We start from the raw sequence: 13208 nt of genomic DNA, 5'->3' as shown, positions 1-13208 counted from the left end.
AACTGAAAACGCTCTGCAATTGGAGACATCAAGGAACCCGAATAACAGCTGAATTCTCCCACCACTTCACAGATGAAAGACATTTGGTTGCAGGTCACGGAAAATGAACTCTGATATCACAGCACTTTTTCTTCCTCGGTGTATCCCCGCAACAGCTACGTGTCCCTTTTAAGATTCTTAAATGTCCTTTGTAGCAATCTTCACTAAAGAGGCAGAACAACATGGCACAATTTATTGGGGTGGGGGTGGGATCTGCGGGCTGTAAAATGCAAGCCTTTCGGCTTTCATGTCTGTTTTGCACAAGGGGGAAAAAATCAATTTATGCCCTCATTTCATGGGAAAAAGGACTTCCTTTAACAGAAGGTTAATTTTTATGTCATTTAAGTAAATGAAGATATGAAAAAATGATCTACTCAGACTTCAGTTGGCAACACCAGCAGAGTGGGCAATAAATAAGGTGGCAGAAGTGAATCATTGACGGGAGGTATGAAGTTCTGGGCAGGGAGCCTGGGAGAAGCAAGCTTTCTGCACACTGGAGGCCAAACCCAGGCGGCAGCAATATTTATAATAACCCTATACAGCACATCAAAGGGAAGGCAATTAATTTTGTTATTCTCAATCTCAAGCGCTTCTGTTTCTCTTTGCCTAGTTTCATAATCTTCTGGACTTATTTATTCCCAAGATGCCAAGAAGTCTTAGGAAAAAAAATAATAATTAGAGTCAATCCAGTTAACTTCATGAACTACTTAATTTTATTAGGGAATGAGGCTGACCAGAAGTGATGGCTATTTGGGAATCAGAAATAGGCAGCTGCAGGGCTTCTGTCCAAGACTTTTGTGAACTCCTGATTCATGGATACTATTACTGAGCTGGACATAAAACCTTCCCCATAACGTGCCGGGAAATGTAACAGAAAGCCATTTTGCACAAAGAAACCTGTAGCTGTCATGTCTCGAGTTTCCACAAGCAGAGGAGCAGGAAACAAAAAGCCTCGAGGCGACGGAAGGGCTGGGGAGTTTGCTTGCTCAATTCCTTGCTTTACAATAGTCTTCAAAGTGTGAGCTTTGGCCAGAGAAGGAGTTGTCGCATGTGACGGCCTCTGGATTGTTTTTCGTCTTGAAAGATATATACCTGATTTATCCACTAATCTGCAGCCAAGTTCAAACTACTGTAATCCTTTCTCTCAGAAAACTAGCACCTTCCTTCCACTCCTGCCTGCCCTTCTCATTATCCCAAGAGAGCAGCCCCCGTGATCCTCCTACGCTGTACATGCTCCGTCCCGCCTTTCCCGCCATCTTGTATCACTGTCCACCGCTCTCACTCACGTCTTTTCTGTTTCATCCAGATTGATTCACCGTCAAGGTCTTTCTTTGTATTTGCTGTTCCATCTGCAGAAAATGCTTGTCCCTCCATTTCTCACGTGACTTCTCATTCCTTCGGGTCCTCAGCTCCAATGTCCTGTCTTCCGGAAGTTCTTCCCTGCTTGGCCATCTTATCTAAAGCAGTGCCCCCACCCGTCACCTCACTTTGTCTTTTACTCCCCTTCTCTTGACACTTATTACCATCTGTGACTATTAATGTTACGTGTTCATGTGTTATCTTCACAAGTAAATTCTCAGCTCCCCGGCAGGGGGAGGGGGGATATCAGGAAGTCTCCGCCCACTTTATCATGTTGTCCCTCTGTGCTAGCACAGTGCCTGGGACATGGTACCTCCTCAATAAATACTCGTCAGAGAAATGCGTGAATTCACAAAACAGCACAAACTTTGATTCTATGAATGTAAATACAGACTCCACTGTGGTGCGATCACTCCCAGAAAACCCTCCCAGACCCCACTCTGTTGGAACCTCTGTACTGGTTACTTACGTTGCCCTTTTAGTGGAGGCTGGTGACTCTCCCATTTAAAACACAATTTATGATTATTTATGGCATTTTCACTATGTTAGCTTGACTGGAGATGATTCATGTAGTTACCACCACTCTTCAGTGGTTAAGAAGTGGGAGGATTTCAAGAAAACTAAGTTCCTAGCAGATTCCCATGACCTGCTGACTGTTTCCAATAGTGAATCTTCTGGATAAGAATATGTGGCAAGTTGAAGCACCCTGATTTTGAATGGCTGTATGCCTACTGTCTTCCACCATCCTAAGTCATTTTTCAGGAAAGGGATTTGGTCCAAGCAGCCTTCCCGAGGCCATCCACTTAGAACGTGCTGTGCGCTGAGGAAGAGTCACTCAGAGTGATGTAATGTGTTTATGTCTCTAACATGAATATTGGTTTGCACAGGGGCCTCTTAATAAGTTATAGCCAATGAATGTCTCCCAGTGCAATTTTCTACCTACTGATGGCAGCTTTATCAAGTACAATGCACTAAGGTCAGGCACTATCAAGAGGAAAATGTAATTCTTTGGGGGAAAATACCACTTTATAACTATTTTTACTGTCAAATGAATTCAAGTGTGATTCAGTAGTCTGGAGAATGTTCTTAAACTAGTATCTATAAAAGCCACTTCCTCTGCCCGGACTGAAGTCGAGACTCAAAACAACCTGAACATTTCTTCTGACACAGATTTTAAATGTTAATTGCCAGAAAAAATTCTTCAAATCTGCTTTCTCAACAAATCGCCAGTGGTTTCCACCTAACGGCGACAGGCTGCCACAGGATAACACGATTAAAAGTGTTCCGTTTTGTTTGATCCCCTCTTTAGTTGAAGCAAATAACCTGCAAAGTGTACAGGGTTACCAGTAGCATTGGTGACCTGGCACCGTTCATGGAACCCAAGAGCAAGCCCACACAGGATGATGTGCTCTCCACCTGAAATCTTTGTCGAAAGTCAATGAAACAGGGTCAGTGTGAGGGAGGTCTCACCTTTCCCTTTGGCTAAGCTCCTGTTGTATCCAACGGGACTGAAGTACTCGAAGACGAAAACAGCTATGGCGGACACGATAAGCAGCATCACAAACATCATCACCCACACGGAGGCGCTGAACGGTTCTGCGGATGAACAGGCCAGAGGAGTAGAACACGGTCAGTTTGCGGATTCTCACAACCAGGGCCAGCGGGAAGCCCAGAGGTCTGTTGGCAGGCTCACCCCTCCCTCATGAGCATCTGATCATTCAAAAGAAGCTATGAATCCCTGTCGGTTCATACGTCTCCACCATTCTTCATGCTACAGAACATTTGAGGCATTTTACAAGACTGTACATAACAGGGTAAAAATAGAGAAGAGCATAGGACACCGTCCAAATCGGGTCAAGGAAAGTAAAAACAAACGGGAAAAAGAATGCAAATAGAGAGTCCGTTGGGTCTGATATGATTATAGCATCATCCTGGGGACCAATGCTATGGCGAAGCAAGACCCGGCCCAAAGAGTCAATTCTAAGGCTTCTGCTGACCAGCATGGGTTTTATTCTTATTTTCACTTGTATTCTTACATGGTGGAGGGACAATGTGTGGGGAATTCCAGAAGGAAAGGGCACACTACAACCTGGTAGAAAAGGATCGTAAAATCAGGGGGCTGACAGCAATCAATACTGGAAGGTCAACGTCTGCCACCACTGCTCGGACTACCACACTCTCCTCTCTGCCGTCTGCTCCAGACAGATGAGATCTCTACAATTTTAAAATCTTGTTGATGCTGGAAATGGGCTTGAATGCATTTGAAAAGTCAACTGAGGATATCATATTCGCATGGTAATTGGGTGAAAAAAGCATTGCTCAAAGAAGAGAGACAATGAAGGAGTATTTGGAGAGATGGTAATTTCCCCTAAAAGTAGTTTACATCAGCTCATTTTCATGTGGATGTCTCAGAAGGGCAGGCCAAGTCACAAGGTTCTAAATCTTAGAATGCTCTAGAAAGTTAAGAGATTTTATGTAAAATAAATTAACGCTTATATTCAGTCTGATTGAGGGTATGAAAATGGGCTGAATGGAGCCATTGTATTCACACAGGTCACAGATTTGCTAGAAAATCAACACAGACAAAAATTTTGGAAAATGAACATATCTCCACCTGAATGCATCATTGGGAAGAAACTGCCCTTGGGTACCAATAAAGTTATAATCCTTTCCATCACAAGCAAACATTTTCTTAGGGTAAAATATAAGAAGCCCAATAACACCCTGAATAGTAGGCATTTTATTATTTTTAAATTGTTTTTCTGATGAAGCTGGTAATAATCATAAAGAACTAGGCTGGTAGCAAGCCACCCTATCATTAAAGCCTGTGACACAGCTAGGGGTCATCATAAATTCCAGTTTAATGAGCTTACTATATAACAAGAAACTAATACGTCCGAAGCTTTAACTACATTGGATAATTTAAAAACTGGCAGGAATGCTTTGCAATGCAGTTTCCATGGTGCAAATATGTTAAAAAGGATCAGGTACCAGCACAGGCTACTTAGGTTAAATAACACATGGTGAGTTGGAAGAAATCAATGAGGTTGCCACCATGATATATCTTAGTTGAAATTAGCTTGGGTAATAACAATATTATATCCCTGAAATCATTGCAATTGGGTAATGAGGTGTGCCCAAAAGGGAGAAGAAATAAAGAAATAATTAGGAGATTAAACATACTCAATATTCAAGAGGAGAAATGGTGAACGAATTCTCCAAGCTGGGTATGTTAATGGCATGGTGCATCTGACGGGAGGAGGGTCACCATGATGAGTAAAAGAGCACAATCACAGAAAGCACTTGATGGTGTGTGATGTTTGCTGTGCACACACACACACAGTACATCCCGTGGAAGCGCTATTTGATTCCGTGGGTAAAGCCAGAACCCGCAGTGGCAATGGCGGTAGCGGTGTGCTGTTCGTGGTCCTGAAAAAGGTGTCCTGGTTTCAAACATGCACGTTTATTCATCGGATAACTTCACTGCCACTGCAGGTGGCAGTAACATGATACAACATATTAGGGGCCATCCTTACTGAATACTTCACGCACATGGCTTCATTTGGCAGTTGATGCATCCTAATGCTGACACTAACTGTTCCAAAAATAAGGTGGAAGCCCGATCAAGCAACTGATCCCAGATGTTTCCCCACTTGGAAGCGACACCTGCCCCTTGGCTCATGAGCATGGCAGAGAGATAAAAGGATCCTGCTCTAGTGTTCTGGTTTTAAAAAAGTTTTTTTTTTAATGTTTACTAAAAAAAATTTTTTTTTAAATGTTTGTTTATTTTTGAGACGGACAGAGACAGAGCATGAGCGGGGGAGGGGCAGATAGCGAGGGAGACACAGAAGCAGAAGCAGGCTCCAGGCTCTGAACTGTCAGCACAGAGCCCGACGTGGGGCTTGAACCCATAAACCGCGAGGTCATGACCTGAGCTGAAGTAGGCTGCTTAACCGACTGAGCCACCCAGGCGCCCCCAGTGTTCTGGTTTTGGTAAGTTAGGTGCCTATGAAGTGCCCTTAAGGATTGCTGTTAACACACCACCGCCACCACCACCACCACAACATAGAAAAGCACTGGAATAATGGTGAAGCACCATCTACAGTGTTTAAGGAATGACCCAGAAACATTTGGGATAGCTCCGGATTACATCCTTGACTGAATTAAAACAGATTCAACATTTGTCCGTGAAGGGGCTTCCATCTAGGAGGCTCCAGATCAGCATTTCTTTGGCTCAAACAATCCAACCTGCTTGGAAAGTCTTTGGAAGTAAATGAATGGAAATATTGCACCAGACGCCACCTCTGTCCTTGAAGAGTTGCTGGTTACGTTTGCACACGAAGCCTGGGAGGCTTTACCTGCAAGCGTTTCCGACGTGAGTTAATGGAGTTAGCGGAGAGAGGACAGGAAGTAATGAAGAGCAGTGCAATCAGATTTTGAATGTTTGGGCTCTTCCAGAAGACTGAGCCAGTGAATGGAAAAATGTAGCTTAGCATGGCTCATTATGACTTTCAAAACCTGCAGATAATGGCCGTAAATAAGGGGGTGCACAGTGAATCGAACAGGGATGTAATTTAGTGACTAGAAAACATATTAAGCCTACTGTGTAAAAACTGCTTTGAAAATAGTTTCCTCTGGCTGCAATTTATTTTACTTTATTTTTAAAGATACAGGAGGAAGAACAAGAGGGGGGGGCAGGTAAGGAGGCTTGGCTAAACTTAGCAAAAATGCTTGACTTTTTATGGAAATGTTCAACTAATGCAGGTAAGATAAAAATCTAGGGGAAACTGGGTTGAGGCCAGATTTGATATCAGCAACCCATTTTTTTTTTTTATGAGACAAGCCAGTTGTTGGCATTTTTTCTTCTCTGATTGAATTGGAAAAAACGTTCTCTCACTATGGAGGTATGTCAACAACTTGTGAAAGGAAACACACGTCTTTCCATTCTTTCCATGAACTCACTTCCTCCAACCTTTTCTTAACCCCCAGGGCCAAAGAACTCTGTTACAGAGTCTGCCAGGTAAATGGGAGATGGTGATAAGCAGTGGCTTGTGCATGAGGATCTCCCGATCATCGTTAAGATTCTGCCCGTGTCGTCTCTATTGGGCGGCTGCATTTCTCCTGGTGTAGTGAGGCTCTGTTGTTAAGATATGGGTCCATTATCCATATCAGACAAAGGCACAAAAGGAACATAATGAGGTGTGTGTGTGTCAAGGTCCACGTTAGTCCAACAAAGGTTACGAGAATGGAAGCAAGGAGTGCAAAATCAAATCCAGGGAGTGGTAAGGATTTCAACAGCTTAAATGGATTATCAGAAACGAAAATGGCAAATCCATAGGTCTCTGTGAGTGAGGTGGCACCCAAAATCCTGTTAGTCAATGTTCCACTGAAGGGAACGAAACACGGACGGTTTCACTGGATGCGCCATGACATATAAAAGAAGATGGTGGACAAGTAAGACTATGGGCTTGGAGCCAGTGTCCACAGACTGGCTCTCGTCTGCAAGTTTTAGGTCTCTACCAGACAAGGGTGTGTGTGTGTGTGTGTGTGTGTGTGTGTGTGTGTGTGTGTCTATCTGGAAAAATGTAACAAATTTCAGTGACTTTAATTAGTTCCCTCTGTCATGCAGTTTGCTTTTGGGGTCAATGTTCAATTTCACCTTCCCAAATCTGGGACAAACCCACTGATGGGGGTGCCAAGGAAAACGGAATTTAAATCCCACCATCTTCAAGATAGCTACTGTCAAAAACTGCTGATGGTAACCAAACACTCCACACAATACCATCCTTTAAAGGAAAAAAAAAAAAACACTTGGCTATGTCTCATGCAGTTTCTACACCTGTAGCCAGGCTACTTAATGCATAAATACTGACACTGCTAAGGAAAACAAGATAGAAAATAGAGATCTACCTTGCTCTAAAACAAACCAAAACCAAAACACAAACGACAAAAAAGCAAAACAAAACAAAACAAAACTTATGTCAAAACATACATTTATGGAATAGTTAAGAGTAAGGAATTTCCTCCCTTCCAAACCATTCAGCTTGAAGGACAGTCACATTTAAAATACGATTCCATTAATTTTCAATCAGTGTATGCTCTTCTGGCTACTTCTATTTTGTTTATCAGAGTGCTGGTATAAATCACGGCACGTTCATCATTATTTCACCCTTACAGCCAGTAAATAAACGGCTGTCGCATCAGTGAGGGGTGGAAGATGGGAACGAGGATACCATATAAAGGCTTATGGGCTGATTTAAATGAACTATGGACAGAAGATTTATTTTTTAAATGTTTTCAAGGCTCTAAGACATATATCTACTAATCTACATTGCATACAATCAAGACCAGTATCTGAATACATGCTTGTATTTTCAGCCAATAGTTCCAAGTTAGAGATAAATGAAAGATGTTAATGGGGTGACAGGGGGGATGTGAATTGGGATCATTCAAATATGACACACTTTGGGGGCGCCTGGGTGACTCAGCTGGTTGAGAGTCAGACTTCAGCTCAGGTCATGATCTCACAGTTCGTGGCTTCGCGCCCCGCGTCAGGCTCTGGGCTAACAGCTCAGAGCCTGGAGCCCTGCTTCAGGTTCTCTGTCTCCCTCTCTCTGCCCCTCCCCCACTCATGCTCTGTCTCTGTCTCTCCTCAAAAATAAACCTAAGGAAAAAAAAACACACCAAATACGACACACTCAGGAATGCACTGATATTGTTAAATGGAAGTGAGCAAGGTCCTCCTTGGTTCCATCCTTTGAGCCAACAAGACAAATACCTATAATTCCTCATAGGTAAATGGCAGCGACCATGGCGTTCACTTACCTAGAAAAGCAGAAGGTGAGACCGTGCCATTGCTTCTTGAAACCATGACGCTGATCCCCGTCTCCACGAAGGGCACAGAGAAGTCCACCACCTCAGAACGCTCCTCATTGATGGTGAGCGAGCCGACCGCCATGACCGCCCGTTGATAGACCACCTGCACACGAGGCAAAGGAGCACAGCACCTTTATTCCTCCTTCCCACCACCCCTGAGCACTGCGGGCCCCAGTCTGGATGACAGCCCTAGGGGGAGGAAGACCACTTACCTCACCGATCATTCCGTTCCACACGTTGTTAACTTTCTTGCCGTGCTTCCCGTTGGTCACCAGGTAGAGGTCATAGGTGAACTTCACGGTGCGGGAGAGCTTCTTCAGGATATCGATGCAGAACCCCTTGCAGCACTTTTTAACATTCATCCCCTCGTTAGTTGAATTGCTGTAGGAAAACACCGCGAGACCGTAGAATATTAGCGCCGGAAGATTTGTTGGCAGTCATTACCTATATGCTTCCACTATTTCCATGTGGGAAACAGAGGCTCAAAAATGGGGATGTGGCTTTTCCAAGGACATGCAGTAGTTTACAACAGCACAGGTAGAAGGTGTTCTTAAGGATGAGAGTAACCATGACAATGGCTAACTTATTGAGTGATTATTATTTGTACCATGTACCATGCTTTCTACTAATTGTTGGATTACCCTTCATGACATTTCTCTTAGGTAGTATTTGTCTCCCCCATTACACTGATAAGAGTTACTGCCTCTTAATTCTTTTTTTAAAATTTTTAACGCTTAATTTTGAGAGAGATAGAAAGGGGGAGGGAGGGAGAGAGAGAGAGAGAGACAGAGAGAGAGAGAAACATAGCGTGAGCAGGGAAAGGACAGAGAGGCATAGAGGGAGACACAGAATCTGAAGCAGGCTCCAGGCTCTGAGCTCTTAGCACAGAGCCTGACATGGGGCTCACACTCACACCCTGTGAGATCATGACCTGAGCTGAAGTCAAACACTTAACTGACTTATTCTTAAGTTTATAACACATACAACCTCTTTTGACTAGAGTTCAGTAACATGATCTAAGCCACACTATAAACGCTTACAGGAAAAGAGAAGAAGGAAGGAAGACACAAAACTCTCGGTGGGAGGAGAGTTTTGCTTTATCCTACCACTGCAGATAGAGGTGTGCAACCAAAGAGAAGAAATAACAGTTGCCTTACGTAGGAAGGGCACTTTCCTTATTGAGGAAAACTTGGCTGAGAATCAGAAGACTTGGGGTCCACCTTGTGCCTGAGTCCACAGACTTAATGTGTCTTGATGGAGTCATCTGTCAAATGAGGGCTCGTTCATTTCATTTTCCCTCCCTCCCTACATAGCAGGAGTGTAAAAGGTGACATACTAAATAGCAGTGTCCTTGATCAGCAAAAAGCCCTGTTAAAATACACAGGGTACTGCTTTCTTAAAAGCTATCGTCAACTACCAAGGTGACATATGTTGCTTTGCACCAGCCACCTTGCTTTATTAACCTGGCCGAGTCATATTCAAAGGACACCCATACAAATCAGAAATGCCTTAAAAAAGGAAGGAAACAGGGTTTTCCCAGTTAGACAGCTCGTGTAGGACGATGAACAGCTCTCTGGGCAATACACTTGGGCTACCTTGTGATGGGGCATCCCATTGGCTCAGCTGACTTATGCATGTCCTGAGATACATGCTCTGTCTGAATATTCTGTTGCTGGCTCATCTACACAACAGACTGTTACCTAAGCACCACAGTGATGTTTGTGGAAATCCAACATCACAATAGGAAATCACTTCCATTTCCATATCATAGAAAAAAAAGTAGGTTACACAGTGATGTATACAGAACAGTCCTGGCTATATAAAAACAGATGAGCTTATAAACTATATCTGGATGGAAAAACAATGAAATATGAAGCAAAGCTATTTTTGAATGGCGAGAAATAACTTTTTCTCTTTTTCATATTTTTAGTCCCCCCCCCCAAGCAACTGCAGTGAGTATATACTACATATATAATCAGATATACACATACATCAAGCACCATTGATGTATATCTTTGTCCATGAACATGGGTTCTTTTGACAATGTGACTTTGAGTAATGGAAGCGGGTTGCAAAATGCCATAAACATGATAGAAATGTGTCCTAGGTACATTAAATCAATGGCATGTCCAAATAACGATTTCCTGCTGGGTATTAATCTGTGGCTCTTTGAAAAACATGGTCAGATCCAATTCTCTCTTTTTCTTCCTGGCCACCATGGGCCATGCATCAACGCTTCTTCTCTCCCTCTTCCCACCTGCGTCTCCTTCTCTCTCTTCCCCCTCTCTTCGTCTATCATAGGGTCTTCCTTCCCCTGGTCAGGATTCCTGGGAGAGTCTGGACAGGAGTTATGAATGCCCCAGGCTTAAGATTCAGGGTCACAGGCATACGGTGGTATTCTTTGGCATTGCTGGGAACCTCGGCCAGTTAATGAGTTAATTATTTCCCTTATGTCTCCTAATACTAGGTATATTTATAGATACCCATGGTCATTAATGCATTTTCACCCAACAAGCACCCACTGAGTACCTACTGTGTATAAGACATGGAATTAAACCCTAAGGACACAGGGTGAAAAAGACACATGCAGCAAATGCAACAGATGAATTTATCATGGGGATTCTGGAAACACAGACCCGCTTGTAAGTAGAAATTTTCAATTGGTTCCCATCACAGCCCTTGTATACGTGCGTGGGGTGGGGCGTGACTTAACTACACAGCCATCTAAGAAATGCGCCCAATGCAATCTTTCCCCATTCTCCACCCTCACCCAAAAGAAAGGATGACCCATAGAAGCCAATGTGGGGAAAGGGATCCAATAAGTGACCCAGCTCTCCAGTTCTGCAGTTTCCCAGTGTGGCGAGTGGAAGGGATCACGGCCATGCAAGTCAGACGGAGCCATTTTTCAGGTCCTAGGTCTGCCCCTAACAACCAGGAAGATGCAGGTAAGCCTCCTCACTCATAAGCCTCAGTTTACGTACTTGCAAAGTGAAAAGGTGAGGGCTTACCTTGTGGGATAGTTGGGAAGATGAAAAGAAATATGCAAAGCACCTCTCAGGTAAGTGCTTAAGAATACATATCCTCTCTTCTTACCAACAATTTGATAGTTTGGGGGATTCACTGGCAGTATGGCCATTTTTCCCCAAAATATCAAGCCAGCTAATTTTTCCTCAATTCTCTCTTTATGCCCTAACACCCAACGAACAGATGAAAAGAAACGCTTGGTTTCTTAGCTCATTTCCTGTCACCTATGTTTTTAGAAGATTGATTTGTGTCCTCAAGACCCCACCATTTGCCAGAAGTGAGAGACAAACGCTTTACCCTGGGAGATTATCACCCAGAAAAAATATAATCATGTTACCTCACAGAATCCTTCTTAGAACCAACCGGCCTGCCTCAGAGATACTACCTTTAGGAAAGGCCATTGATCTGCTATGTGTTAATGTTGGGACGAACGGGTCCCAGTAATTGTCTATGGCTTTTGGACACTTCGATTTCATCTCGATGTTCAGTAAACTTGTCCTGTAGCCAAGTGGGAAAAGGGAAGCTGCAAGCTGCCACCTCCCACAGGAACCAAAAAGGTGAATTTTAACCTGTTAATCTGTTTATACTGTCCAGTAAAAAAACAAAAGTCAATTCTTTTAAAGAGAGCAATTTATTGGGGGGTTCGTTTTCTCCATATGAATGTGGCTCAGGACTCGGTGACCTACCGTTGTCAGCTCCAAGGCTTCTGATTTTAAAGATTTGAAGCTCCTGTTATTGACTGTGGATCCCAAGAGGCCCTACTGGATTGGCCCTACTGAGACAAAGCAGGCATTGCTGTCATAAAGGGGGTGCCCTACTGAGGTTACAGTCTTGGCCTCACACCCAACACTCTGCCTTCTCCATCGGACCACGATGTACTCCAGGAACACCTGTCCAAATCAAAACCTCCTGGGACAACGTTCCCACATTTACCCCTTCCATCTCCCCCCCGACCCCCTGCCAGCTCGTCACTCTCTAGCCCTGCACTGGGCTTCCTTCTGTTGCCCAAACTTGCCAATCTCTCTCCTCCCTTGGGGACTTTGCAGCTGCTATTCCCTGTACCTGGAAGGCTCCTTCCCGCCAGCCCCCCAGCTTTTCACACGTTCGTCATCCTTTTCTGGGTCATCTTGCATCTCACCTCACGTTACTCTCTTATCACACCGCCTTATTTATATCCTTCACCAGGCGTATCCTAACACGGATCTGTCCTTCCTTTCCGGGCTGAGTTGTTTTTGAGCTGTGTACACGCTATACCGTAAGATCCCGTCCTTTGTCGTCCCAGCTCAGCACAGCTCTATGCCTCACACACGAACTGTGCTTCAAGTATATCTATTTATTGACTAATCTATTCAGAATTTTGATAAAAAAAATTTTTCCCTCCAAACCAGAATCTGCCTTCATAATACATTTAACAATCATATTAAAAAAAAAATCTTTGTCCCAAGCGCTGAGCTCTGGGGATTTGCACCTTGTGTAATGAAGGCTTCGGTCAGAATCTGCAGAGTGGGACAAAAAGTATCCAGGTGCTCATCTGTTCAATCATTATCAACATTACTGTGTCATGTTTTGTGGGTCCCTGGCTGTACAAAGACTAAGAAGCCATGTTTCCTGTATTTAGGCAGCTTACCCTCCAGGGAGAAAGACAAACTATAAGCCATAAAATCGGGTGATAAAGAGATCGAGTGGTAGGGACTCCATGTTTGAGTTCCTTCGAATTCATGTGTTGAAACTCTCAACTCCAATGTGATGGGGTCAGGAGGTGGGGCCTTTGGGAGGTCATTAGGTCGGAGGGTGAGGGCCTCATGAATGGGATTAGCGTCCTTGGAAACAGACACAGGAGAACTTGGTTCTCTTCTGTCCGTTCTCCACCATGTGATGCTACCGTGAGAGGATGGCCGTCTCAAACCAGA

General features: G+C 43.9%; 1 protein-coding gene across 1 annotated transcript in view; it reads right to left on the bottom strand.

The window, feature by feature from the left end:
* GRIN2A (glutamate ionotropic receptor NMDA type subunit 2A) overlaps nucleotides 1–13208 on the bottom strand; it is a 367847-nt gene that overhangs the window by 59222 nt on the left and 295417 nt on the right. The window contains exons 6-8 of the mRNA XM_042971083.1: nucleotides 8487–8655; nucleotides 8224–8377; nucleotides 2869–2994 (exon numbers count right to left, since the gene is read on the bottom strand). Of these exons, the coding sequence (XP_042827017.1) occupies nucleotides 2869–2994; nucleotides 8224–8377; nucleotides 8487–8655 (449 nt within the window). The remainder of the gene's footprint in view (nucleotides 1–2868; nucleotides 2995–8223; nucleotides 8378–8486; nucleotides 8656–13208) is intronic.

This window comes from Panthera tigris, chromosome E3 (assembly GCF_018350195.1).
Source record: "Panthera tigris isolate Pti1 chromosome E3, P.tigris_Pti1_mat1.1, whole genome shotgun sequence".
In the NCBI taxonomy this organism is placed as follows: Eukaryota; Metazoa; Chordata; class Mammalia; order Carnivora; family Felidae; genus Panthera; species Panthera tigris.
This window is presented reverse-complemented; position numbering and strand designations above follow the sequence as displayed.